Consider the following 13,159-nt stretch of genomic DNA (forward strand, 5'->3'; position numbering starts at 1 on the left):
ATGAAGCACCTGGCTCTGCATGACCCGGGCGTGCTGCTTGGAAAAACTCCGCAGGGGAACAACTGCTTCCACATCTCCTACATCCATGGCCACGAGCGGTTCTGCAAAGAAATCCAGGCGCTAAAGCTGAGCCAGCTTCTCCTTGCCGTTGTCAACGCAGACGGTGAGATGCCGCTACTCACCGCCGTGACAAGCGGTCATCCCTCTCTGGCTTCTGTTCTCCTCAGACGATGCCGTGAGCTGCGGCTGATAGAGGCAATCTTGAAGCAAGACAAGAACGGATGCAACGCACTGCACCACGCCATCCACAGCGGCCATAGGGCGCTCGCGCTGGTGCGCTGATAGCAGTAGAGTCCGCCCTGTCGCGCGTCGTCAACGAGTACAACAAGATGTCGTGTCCTGGGTAATTGGTATGTGATTTGTGGTAGTAATTTAGCAATTAGAGAGAATTTGGACTGGGAGAAGCAAGGAACTGGGGAGGGGCAACACGATCAGCAGGAGACAAACCGAGGAGGAAGACGAGTCGAAGACGATATCTGTTCTGTTCTCTCTCTCTCCACGAGTTGCTGGCCTCTTTTGTATTGCTGACCTTGGGCTTGCCTTTGGGCCGTATCTTGGTCTATTGGGCTTGTCTTTGGGCCGTAGCTTGGTCTATTGGACTTGCCGGCCCACAACGCCATCCATAGAGTCCATGATACCGTATATGCCTGACATTACCCCCTCCGTGAGAAACAGCTTGTCCCCAGGCTATGGCATTCAGAAATTGCTTGCACACCACATCGTTGCATCTAATCCATGAATCACTCCCAGAGCAGCAACAATATATTTGCCTTACCATCTCAGCCATCTCCTAAATTGATGGCATATTTATAATTGTAACTGATGATGGTATAGTTGGCTTGTACTTGATCACTGAAACTTGTGCAACTTCCTCACTAGCACACTTCGGCTTCTTCGTGCTCACAATTTTTGTTGCCACTAATCATTTAACTAATGATCTCTGACAAGGGTTCTTAGGGACAGAGATACCTCATGATCTATGAAAGGCCCTACAAGAGATATTCGGTATCTTGTTATGTACAAATACAGAAGAAAGATTCATAGTATGAGGGTATATAATATTGAATCTTTGGATAAGTGCACAACTAACATCATAGAGTCACTCTATGAAGTTAATAGGAAGAAGTGTCTAATGAACTCATAGATCGTATTCTATTCAACTAGCACTCAAATAATAAGCATGTGGCAACCATGCTAAGGAAGGAGCACAATGAGTGCAACATAGTGATCGTTATTGAGGAATGTAGCGGATTACACCTTAAGGAGTGTACTTCATCCTACCATATTTTCCTAAGGGTGTTTATCACTTGAGGAGTTGAATGGAAAGGGATGACATATTGAAAGTGAGATTACCGTTGAAGATATGACAGGGTTCATTTTAGAACACAGAAGATGGTATGTGTGAGTCATATTAATTAGATAATGTCAAGGTCAGAGCATCGGCGTATGCCTTGTATGAGTTTGTTGTTTAAATTAGCAAAGGCTATTTTTGGCAATTGTTTACTGCACACAAGTAAATTGCTGAAAATTGTTAGAAATTTTATCTATCGCTGAGCTTTGGATGTAAGTGTGATGCTCCTATGCTTATAGCATAATCTGTCGATAGCAAATAGCTTTTACTAATTAATTGCATGGAAGAAATTGATACGTCTCACACATTGGATGGAATTTTCCATTAAATATGATTTAGATCATACGCTCTATATACCCGAACTAAAACTTGGAAAAGTGGATCTATAAAGTGGAGCTGTACCGTAGTACCCTATAATGATGTCTCCCTCATGAGAAAGCATTGGCCAAACAATACTTAAGGAATCATTTGACTAATGATCTCCGACAAGGGTTCTTGGGGACGAAGATACCTCGTGATCTATAAAAGGCACTACAAGAGATATTCAATATCTCATTATGTACAAATACAGCAGAAAGATTCATAGTATGAGGGTATACAATATTGAATCTTTGGATAATCTAACCTCACAGAGTCACTCTATGAAGTTTATAGGAAAAAGTGTCTGAATGAACTCATAGATCGTATTCTATTCAACTAGCACTCAGATAATAAACATGTGGCGACCATGCTAAGGGAGGAGCACAATGATTACCTTCACCACATTACCATATCGATGACTATTGAGGAATGTAGTGGATGCCACCTTAAGGAGTGTACTTCATCCTACCATATTTTCCTAAGGGTGTTTATCGCTTGAGGAGTCGAATGGAAAGGGATGGCATATTGAAAGGGAGATTACCATCGAAGACGTGACATGGTTTATTTTAGAACATAGAAGATGATATCTATGAGTCATATTAATTAGATAATGTTAAGGTCATGGCATCCACATATGCCTTGTATGAGTTTGTTGTTTAAATTAGCAAAAGCTATTTTCGGCAATTCTTTTCTCCGCACAAGTAAACTGTTAGAAATTTTATCTATTGCTTAGCTTTGGATATTATTGTGATGCCCATATGCTTATAGCATAATCTATCAATAACAAATAACTTTTACTAATTAACCACATGGAATAAATTTATATGTCTCATACATTGGATGGAATTTCCCATTAAATATGTTTTAGCTCATATGCTCTATATATCCAAACTAAAACTTGGAAAAGTAGATCTATAAAGTGGAGAAATACCGGAGTACATCTTGTGCCTTTTGTGTGTTGTTCCTTTAAATTCTTGTTTGATTAGTGAGTGATAACACAATTATTACAACAATGAGAACTTTATTTATTATTATTTTGACACACATAAATTGGTTGAGGAGTGAAGATTCCATGGAAATAAAAATGGATATCTTTCATATAAATAGCCATTGAAATTAAATCTAGTCATTTAACAAATATACAAATATGTTCCTCATAAATGATAGACTATATCTTGCCCCAATATAGGAGTATCCATCTTTCACTATAAATGATCAAAAGTTTTGAACACCCTGACCATTTAAGCCTCACAAATTTTATGGGTGCTTTCGTTCCTATATATAGCACCACGTATGCTGTTATGCTAGATAGAACATCAGGTTCACATCATTGTTCCTTCGCTAGTAGATTAGCACTAAGATGATGTCTGAGAAAGTACCAATTCTCCTCTTACTAGTGTGTGCAATAATTTCCCCCCACCCAGTGATTGGAAAATATCCAACATGTACCGGCACACAGAAGAGAGAAATCCTTGACGAATGTCGACAATTCATCAAGCCTTTAGGTCCTTATTTGGATGTACCCAATGATAGTTCCTGTTGTGAGGCTGTAAGAAAGGTGCCGAACAAGAACATGCACTGCGTCGTCTCTCTACTTTCAGATGAAGAGAAGAGGGAACACAGTAGAAAAAAGATCCGGCGGCTTAAAGACCTCTGCTAACTTTCTTATCCTCCTCCTGATGAGGTAAAAAATCATTAATTGCTTTTCCTTTTCATACTACTTACTTCACAGCATACAAAAACTCATAAGCTAAGAAATTCATTAAAATCCAGTTTAATTTCCCTGCCAGGTCAAGGTGTAAGGTGCGTGGCTGACACCTTAATAAGGAGTTCAAAAGAAGATACATCTGCTACTTAATAAATTCGATTCAAGTGTGATCGTTGTGATATGTATCTTTCATTAAGGAAAGTTGTTTGATCAAGATTTGCAGCGCCAGTTTGTTTTTCTCTTGAGCATGCCTCTTCACAACGGATGCAAAGCACATGACAAATCCTATATATAAAAAATAACTGGTGGTGTTCAAGGCACCACAAAAAATTCAAAAATCTAGAAAATATCAGAAAAAATAGAAAAATCTAGAAATTCTCATTAAAAAGAAAAACATTAGACCATCAATTTTGTGAACCTAATCAGCAATAACCAACGGATTTAACATATATCTAATACGTTTGAACTTGCGTCAACATCTAAAAATACTGCTCCATCTATTCGTCGGCTTCCTCAATCTGACCGATGGCAAGTGGTGCGAAGGCGCTGTCTCAGTTGTTGACGAGAAGGAAAATTGAGGCCCTAGCCGGCCAATCCCACGCCACCGCCGGCGGACAGAGAACAACCGCCAGCAGTGCAACGTGCAACAATTCAATCGGCAGACAAACCCTTTGTGTGTAGCGGCCGACGGATAATGACGAGAACAGCGATCGATACCACGGCAGCCGGTGCTAGATCAGTGCAGAGGAGGAGGCAGCAGGGGTGCTAACGAATAATCTTAGGAGGCCGCCGCTGGTCTGATCGAGATGAAACTGTGCGACCATGCGCCCTGCAGACGGGTAGCACGCTACCGCTATATACAGTTTTCATTGCGTTTCAAAATTTCCATAGATTTATTTGAAGCCCCTTTGGACATGCGGACTGTGGTTTTATTGACGCGAAAAGTGGTCACGTCAAACACCGGGCACTTCGTGTGCAAATCGAAACAAAACTTTACCGGAAAGACCGGAAGTTCTAGCCTTCCCGATTGGAAGTTCCGGCTTGTGTACTCAGCAATCAACACTATTGTCGTTGAGCCTTCGTCATCACCTACGCTCGGGAAGGACCCTATCAGAGCGTAGTTGAACGGCGGCTTTATCCTTGGTCGTGGAGATCAAGAACAGGAAGCAACATAGGTTGGAAAAACGAATTAGGGCAAAAGGGATAAAAAAAGAGATAAAAGTAAATTGTATAGATTCAATTGGATGATGGTCCTCTTCAATTGGTCGTGGCTCTTCATATTTATAGGGAGGGATGATCTTGCCCCATTTTGAGTCAGAATCTACAAAAACTCACATTCAAATTCGACTCTATCTCTTCATAAAATCTTGGATCTGAGTTCGATCGGATGTTCCGATTGGGAACATCAGAAGTTCCATTTGTATCGAAATATCCGGGTTTCTCCAAACATGATGCTCTCGGTTTGGTTTTCAATATTTAATTGGATATTCTGAACATACGATCGAATGTTTTGATATAGCCAGAAAGTCTGATTTTGCTCAAACATCGGCCTCTCGGTTTGGTCGAAAATATTTACTCAGAAGTTCCGATTCAAAAATCGGAAGTTTTGATCAGCCAGAATGTTTGTTCATCCAGACATGGGGCTCTCGGGTTGGACAAAAATATATAACCGGAGGTTCCGATCCAAAAATCGGACGTTCCGAAAAAACTCCGTTGAGAACAAATTTCTAAATGCCGGACCATCCAGTGTTCATAAAAATTGAAAGTTCCGATATTATGACCAGATGTTCCGACCCATTGAATTCTCCGGCTCTGAAATTCTTTACACTATGTCAATTTTGGTCATCAACACATGGCCCCTTGTTTTTGGAAAAGCTTGCATGCCAAAAGTCATATTATCTCCCCTCCTACCTTTTTTAGGGCAATAATCAAGACATCAGCCATAAATATTTCGTAGACCGATAGTGATGAATACATTGGCCGTATTTCCTCAAGCATCTTGCCACATAGTACGATAAATATTTTTCAAGTATCGCCCGTTAATAGCTCTAGGCAATTTCTCCCTTTGCAAACTTTCTAGCAAATAAGAATTTTCAGGAACGATACTTATAACTTTGTATGAACCTTCCCAACTTGGGTACCATTTACCACTTGTTGTCCTTCGATCTAATAGGCAAGATAGTCTTCCACACAAGGTCATTGATCTGAAATGACTTTGCTTTTACTTTCTTGTTGTAGGTCTTGGCTACCCTCAAATTGTCTTTCTCAATTTCTCTTAAGGCGTTCAACCTTTCATCCATCACTTCATTAATCCTATCCATCATTAAATCATAATAATCGATTGTCGATAGGTTATTCTGCTAGGCTGATCTCAGAGCATTAAGATTCACTTCAATAGGTAAAACAACTTCCTGTCCATAAATAAGTTCATATAGCGCTACTTTAATGACACCATGTCCAGATATGTGGTGTGCTCACAAAGTCTTCGATAGAACTTCATGTCAGGATGTTCCTCTATTTTCTTCTTAATAAGCTTAATCAAAATATTATTACTATACTCGGCCTGACCATTGGACTGAGCATAATATGAAGATGAATTAAGAAGCTTAATTTTCAATGACTCGGCAAACTCACGTACCTAATGTGACATGAATGAAGTACCTTGATACGTAGTTAAAGTTTGTGGAATACCGAATCTATGAACAATATGGTTCAATATAAAATCAATTACCTCCTTATGTGTCATGTTCTCGAGATAAACAACTTCAACCCATTTAGTAAAGTAATACATAGCAACCAAGATGAAACAATGACATTTAGATAATGGAGGATGTATTTGGCCAACGAAATCTAAGCCCTAACCTCAGAACAGCCATGGCTTGATGATAGGATGCATCATAGCAGCAGGAACCAATTGAATATCACCAAACTTTTGACATACCTCACATCTTTTATAATACGTGATAATTGATGTGTACCACATATACCTTCATATACTTCACCCATAGCAACTCTTTCTTGATCCAAATCCAAGCACTTAAGAAGCACACTATCCACTATTCGGCGATATAGATCATTATCTGACAATGTATATTTAAAAGCTTGTTGCCGAATTTTTCTATCAATACTTTTACTTAGATCCTTCAAATAATCAATGAGAGGTCTCCTCCAATTTTAAAATTCAGCAACTTCAACCTTTTCTTCCGATGAATAAGACACAACCGAACCCACAAATTTATGTTCAGCTATACAATGATCAACATGTTTGGAGCCATAAATTTAAAAGTGTTTTCATTCCCTTTGTGGTTAATCTCTAGAGCAACCTATAATTCAAATTGGTAACATAGACATAGGTGGTGGGTCATAACTGTGACCCGTCCGTCACCTATGACTTATTAAATGATGGGTCATGGTTATGACCTGTCACCTATAACCTTCGACAATGAAGCTTAAAAGGATAAAATAGCTGCTTCATATCACAACAACATGATAGCTGAATTGGTGAGGAGGTTCGCGCATGAGAGAGGTGGTGGGTTCGATTCCTGCGGAACGCAAAGATTGAAAATACTTTGAAAAATGGTGGTGTGGCTTCTGGGGCATATGTGATGGGCTCAGGTTGGCTCGGGTTAGGTCAAAAAATATTTTTTAAGACTTCTTTGTTTTTAAAAACGTGAGAACCCATCACTTATAAACTGTAATAAGTGATGAGTTAGAGTTACGACCCGTCACTTATGAGCTTCATTAGTGATGGGTCAAGTTTTGACCCATCACCAATTACCTAATTAGTAATGGGTTCTTACCCGTCACTTATAACTAGTTATCAGTGACGCGTTTGGTGTGGCAGGTGTAGGACTCATCACCCATGGCAGTCATCACCTGTCACTTATGGTATTTTTTTCATGTAGTGACACTCCCAAGCATCGGTTTTCCAATCATTTGCTTGTTGTGCTAGGTCATTAGCTCTATTAACATGATAATCGGATGCTTGTTGTGCTAAGTCATTAGCTCTAAAATTATCATCTCTAGACATATGCTAAATAGCAAAATCATCTAAAACGACAATAATGTCTAGACACCGATCAAGATAGCTATTTAGTGGTTCGTTTAAACATTGATAATTACCGAAAACTTGCTACACAACTAACAACGAATCACCAAAAGCCTCTATGTTCCTTACACCTATGAAACTTAAAATTTCTAATCCTAATAAGAGAGCTTATATTTGTCTTCATTATTGGTACAAAAATAATCTAAACGACAAGATGGTTCAAAAATAATACCTCTAAGTGAAACAAAAACAAGACCAACACCTTGTCCAACCTTGCCAACCGAACCATCAAAATAAAGCTTCCATGGTTTAATAGATATATAACTGACTTCTAAATCATACTCATCATCAATCCGATGATCAACAATAAAACTAGATACAATTTAGTCTTTCATATATTTCAAAGACTCATAAGCCAAATCATATTCTATAAGTGTATAAGCTCATTTACCAATTCTACCACTTAAAATTGGCTTTGCAACATATACTTAGTACATCGGCTTGACATGCTACTACACAAGTACTAGATAGCAAATAATGTCTTACCTTTATGCAAGCATAATATAGCGATAAGCATAATTTTACAATAAAGATATACCTTGTCTCCACTTCCAAAAGGCGTTGGCTCAAATAGGTAATTGCATGCTCTTTACCATCAATTTATTGTGTCAAAACAACAGCAATCATATTATCTCCCGCAACAATATATGGCTCAAAAGGCAATTCGGCTTTAGGCACCCGAAGCACTGGAGAAGTAGACAAATATTTCTTGATTTCATCAAATGAAAGTTGATGTTTTGCCCCCAAAGTAAATCCAGTCACATTCTTTAACCGAGCTATAGGTCTAAAAGCACTGACTTTTCTAGACAAGTTTGATATAAATCTTCTCAAGATATTGACCCTGCCTAAAAATTTTTGCATATCCCTTTTACATGTAGGTGCCTGAACCTTCTATATAGCTTCTATTTTATTAGGATCTATATCTATGCTTTTCTCACATATAAGAAAACCTAAACTTTCTAGCCGACACACCAAAAGCACATTTGAGTGGATTCATTTTTAGACCATACCGACGCATCCTTTCAAAAGCTAAACGTAAATAAGCAAAATGAGAATCATTGCTATCCGATTTAACAACTATATTATCAATATATACCTATTAAATGAAAATAAGCAAATCATGAAAAATTAAATTCATAGCCCTTTGATAAGTAGCACCGGCATTTTTCAACTCAAATGTCATAAGCACCCACTCAAATAGACCAACAAAACCAGCACACTGAAAAGACATTTTAGACATATCTTCTTTGGCCATAAAAATTTGATTATAACTAGCATTATCGTCAAGAAAACTAATTATTCTATGTCCTGGAGTATCATTAATTAACATATTAGCTATAGGCATAGGATATTAATCTTTAGGAGTAGCTTTATTTAAATCTCTAAAATCAATGCAAACTCGCAACTTACCACTACTCTTCTTCTCAATCGGGACGACATTAGAAATCCAATCCGCATACCTGCAAGGTCTTATAAATCCAACTTGCATCAGTTGGTCTATTTCTTCTTTTATCCAATCATACATATTAGAATTGAATCTCTTAGGTGGCTGCTTATAAGGCCTAAATCCTGCTTTAATAGGCAACCGATGTTCCACTAACTATCGGTCTAGTCCCAGCATCTTATGATATTCCCAAGCAAATAAATCGACATATTTCATAAGTAACTTGATTACTTTAGCATTGTAATTGGCTTTCATATTTTTGTTTACAAACATCGGCCTTGGTATAGTACCATCACCTATATCAACCTCTTCTAATGGATCAGCCGACGAAAAACCTTGACCTAACTTATCTAACCCATCTAAATCTTCAATGGCTTCACAAATATCGTTCTTTTTTTTTATCGATATTGCTTCATACGCTTTTGTAGCCATTCTAAATTTCTATCCCTACTCATTGATACATTACATTATTAAGCTAATCATCACAAGTCGGCTTTACAACCATGGGCACAAACCCATCCTTGTAGACACTAAGAAAATCATAATATGAAAGATCAATACCCCATAAGCACTTAGCATCGCTGTATCTCCAATCGACCAAAGCATCGGCCAAAGCAACATGGTTTGAAGTATTAGCATATATGATTTCCACATCATTATCCACCCATTGAATTAAAAACTAGTGCAAGGTAGAAGGAACACAACTATTCGCATGAATCCAATCACGTCCAAGAATAACACTATAGTTACCTTGCACTTGAACGACGAAGAAAGCAGTGGATAATATCTTGCTCCTAATAATAAGCTCCATAGAGATAACACCTTTGACCTCATTAGAATCACCCACAAATGCATTGAACACAAAATCAGTCTTCATCAACTCATTATCATCTCTACCAAACTTCGTGAAGATTGAATATGGCATCAAATTTACTGCAACTCCACCATCAACAAGCATTCTAGAAATCGACTTCCCATTAATGTGACCTTTTACATATAAGGGCTTCTTGTGCCGATTTATCTCCTTTGACTTCTCAAAAATAGCTTCTTTTGGCCCCAAATCCAATTGAATCATTTCACCTTCATCCATAGTACAAAATTCCATATTGACATCCATACCTTCAGCAGGTGAAGCATCATGAGCATGCACCGGAGATTCATCATAATCAAGTAATTCTTCATCTTCCTTGTCATCTTGCATATGCGCTGATGTAGGAGCTGTTATGACATCTAGCTTTGGCCTCCAAACTTGCTTTGCGGGTTGTGTTGGTTTAACCTCATTGAAAGTCATCCCGCAAGTTTTCAGCTTGTTGTTCCATCAATTCTTATTTGTGCAGCCGCTGTAATCTTCTCTTTTTGTGTGATATAAGCCAGAGGGATGCCACCTCGACTGTAGGTATTTAGGAAGTGACTTGTTGCTACTTGCTTCATGATTATTAGCCTTTGGAACAACACAGATAATAGTATGCACATTTTTAGATTTGACCGAATTATTCCTAATAACAATCAGTCTTTTACCAAGCTCTTCGGCGACCACTTTCATTGAGCCAATCTCAATAATATCAATAGTAGTGGCCCTCATTTTATCAAAATTAGAATCTGAATTTGTAATAGAAACTCCACTCTCCTTGACCTGGTATTCCTTCCTCACATTTACATCACTAGACCGATTTGTATACCCCAATCGGTCATGGATAGCATGTGATATTCTATCAAACACCGACCTATGTGGTGCTATCCACACTAGATGAAACAGAGAAAATTGCATAAGAGGAGGAGCTATCGACATACCATTATAGCCTCAAGTTGGGCAAGGAGGAAAAAGCATCGGAGGAGGCATCCATAGCCATAGCGCTAGCCCAAGTGGTGGGTAAGTAGCAGCAGCACGGTCCTCCTTTGGTTGATGATGATCACACGCTTCTTGCTTCAAAGGTGATCTTGGCCGCTTAAATCCACTTGGCCGATTCACATGAGTTTGAATGGCCTTATCCTTCTTATATTTAGACAAAAGTTGCTTGAAAGTAGGCTTGAGCTTTTCAACTTTGTCACGTCCCTTTGCTTCATTAGCCTTCCACTTTCCAAACTCTGGGCTTTTTGGTTTGATCATCTTTGGTTTAGCATTGACATGCCCCCTACCAGTTGAAGTGTTCACCATGATCTTAATTGATTCTTTGCCTTCGGGAGTCTTCTCAAGTAGCACCTCTCTTAGCAAGTTTTTGTTCTCCCCTAAAGGTTTAGGTCTTTTCTCACCAACGATTACATTCTTCCCATTGGTTGATTCAGCTTGAGTTGGCTGAATTAGAATGCTCTTGTCTTGGAGATTAACCACATTAACCGGGATTGGTTGCTTATCCACTTGCATCCCTGCAAATTTCAATCATTTTTCATTAATGGACAATTGAATCTATCGACGAGAAATATTACAATCGTTAATAGCATGAGAATAAGAATTATGCCATTTACAATAAGTTCGTTCAATTCTTCTAATGGGGGAATTACATGACCATGAAATAGCTTAATTTGTTTTTCTTGTAGCATTCTTCTTTCCAATTCTTAGAATGCATCGGCTTAAGAGAAGAGCAAACGAATGGTTTAGACTTAGAAGACCAAGTTCATTTGACCACACATATGTCAACATCATCATTATCGTCCAATTTTTTAGATTCATATGCAAGCATGTGAACATTGAGATGATCAACTCTAGATTTATCATAAGATTTCTAAAAGTTTCTAGATTCTCTAGCCTGGCTTTCTTGTGCCAGAACTCTTTGCAAGACTTGACTAACATTTTGAAAATCATAACCTTCTAGTTTTTCCATAAGATGAGACAACAAATCCAAATAAGCTAATTCGGCTAAATCTTTTTAGAAAGTGTCAAGTTAAAACATCAGTTTATTATATCTCTAAACCTCTTAATATAATCAGCAACTATTTCATTGTATTATTGTTTAACCGACATTAAATGTGAGATCCTCAATTCAGTATCAGCATTATAAAAATATTCATAGAAATTTTCTTCTAATTGATACCACACATGTACAGAATTAGGATCAAGAGATGTAAACCAAGTAAAAGCAGTTCTAGAAAATGACAAAGGAAATAATCTAATTTTCAGCACATCATTGGAACTAGCTTCACCTAATTGTGTAAGAAATTGACTCACATGCTCCCTAGTCATTCTATTATCCTCCCCAGCAAATTGTACAAAATCAGGAACCTTAAAATCATAGGGATATGGTATTGTGTCATAGTACTCAAGATATGGTTTTTAGTATGCAGGAGCTTTTCTCCTAACCTCTAATCTAAATTGATCTCTTACCACACTAGCTGCTTGCTCTCGCATAATTTAGGTGTAATCGACCACAATCTGATTAGGGTTAGCTATTGACTCAAGCGGCGGTCTAGGCACATTCGGCACATAAGAAGTGATAGGAGGCGGTGTAGTAAAATATGGTTCAGCTATCGGCTCATAAGGGATTCCTGATCCTTGTGATGGTATAGGCAGAACACTATATGCTACAGTTTGATAATAAGGTGTTTGCACATTGGTATAAATTTTGGCTCTATGAGCTTAAGCCAAAGTTGAAGCATGGTGCCTAGCATATGTTGTTTGATATGGGTTTTGTGTCACATCAGTTTTAATAGCATAAGATGGAACATGATTAGGTGCAATACTACCCATGTAATTTCGGCCATCATGAGGAATTGAAGAAGTAGGTAATGCATTAACAACAACAGGAATAATTGGAGTGCTAACATTACTAGTAAAAGGCTTTTTGAATTTTGCTCCTCATGAATTTGTAAAACTAAAGGCTGAATCTTTTCAGCCATGTTTGCACCAACAGATTGATCAATCATACTAGTAACTTCTTGATATGATGGAGAGGGTTGAACACTTACATTGGTTGGTACCTTGGGGGTTTGGCTGGTGGGCGGTGGAGAATTTTCTTTCTTGAACACACCTCGCTGAGTGTTAACATAACATGAGAGCAACTGTTACCAATGTTGTTTCAAGTCGACTTCGATTGCCAAACACTCTTCTTTTGGAAACTCATCGTAGGATGATGATGTTGTCTTTGTCGATTTCTGAAGTAGACATACCTTAGGTTTTAGAATTCGGCCAAGTGA

At 38.3% G+C, this 13,159-nt stretch overlaps 1 protein-coding gene across 1 annotated transcript; it reads left to right on the forward strand.

The window, feature by feature from the left end:
• Nucleotides 1-342, forward strand: LOC133900244 (uncharacterized). Its single transcript, XM_062341358.1, has one exon. It carries the CDS (start codon nucleotides 1-3, stop codon nucleotides 340-342), a length of 342 nt encoding a protein of 113 aa, XP_062197342.1.
• Nucleotides 343-13,159: the final 12,817 nt, after the last annotated feature.

This window comes from Phragmites australis, chromosome 19 (genome assembly GCF_958298935.1).
Source record: "Phragmites australis chromosome 19, lpPhrAust1.1, whole genome shotgun sequence".
Classification (NCBI taxonomy): domain Eukaryota; kingdom Viridiplantae; phylum Streptophyta; class Magnoliopsida; order Poales; family Poaceae; genus Phragmites; species Phragmites australis.

Bases quoted from the DNA above. Each gene is read 5' to 3' on its own strand.
- LOC133900244 (XM_062341358.1), top strand. From the start codon at position 1: ATGAAGCACCTGGCTCTGCATGACCCGGGCGTGCTGCTTGGAAAAACT.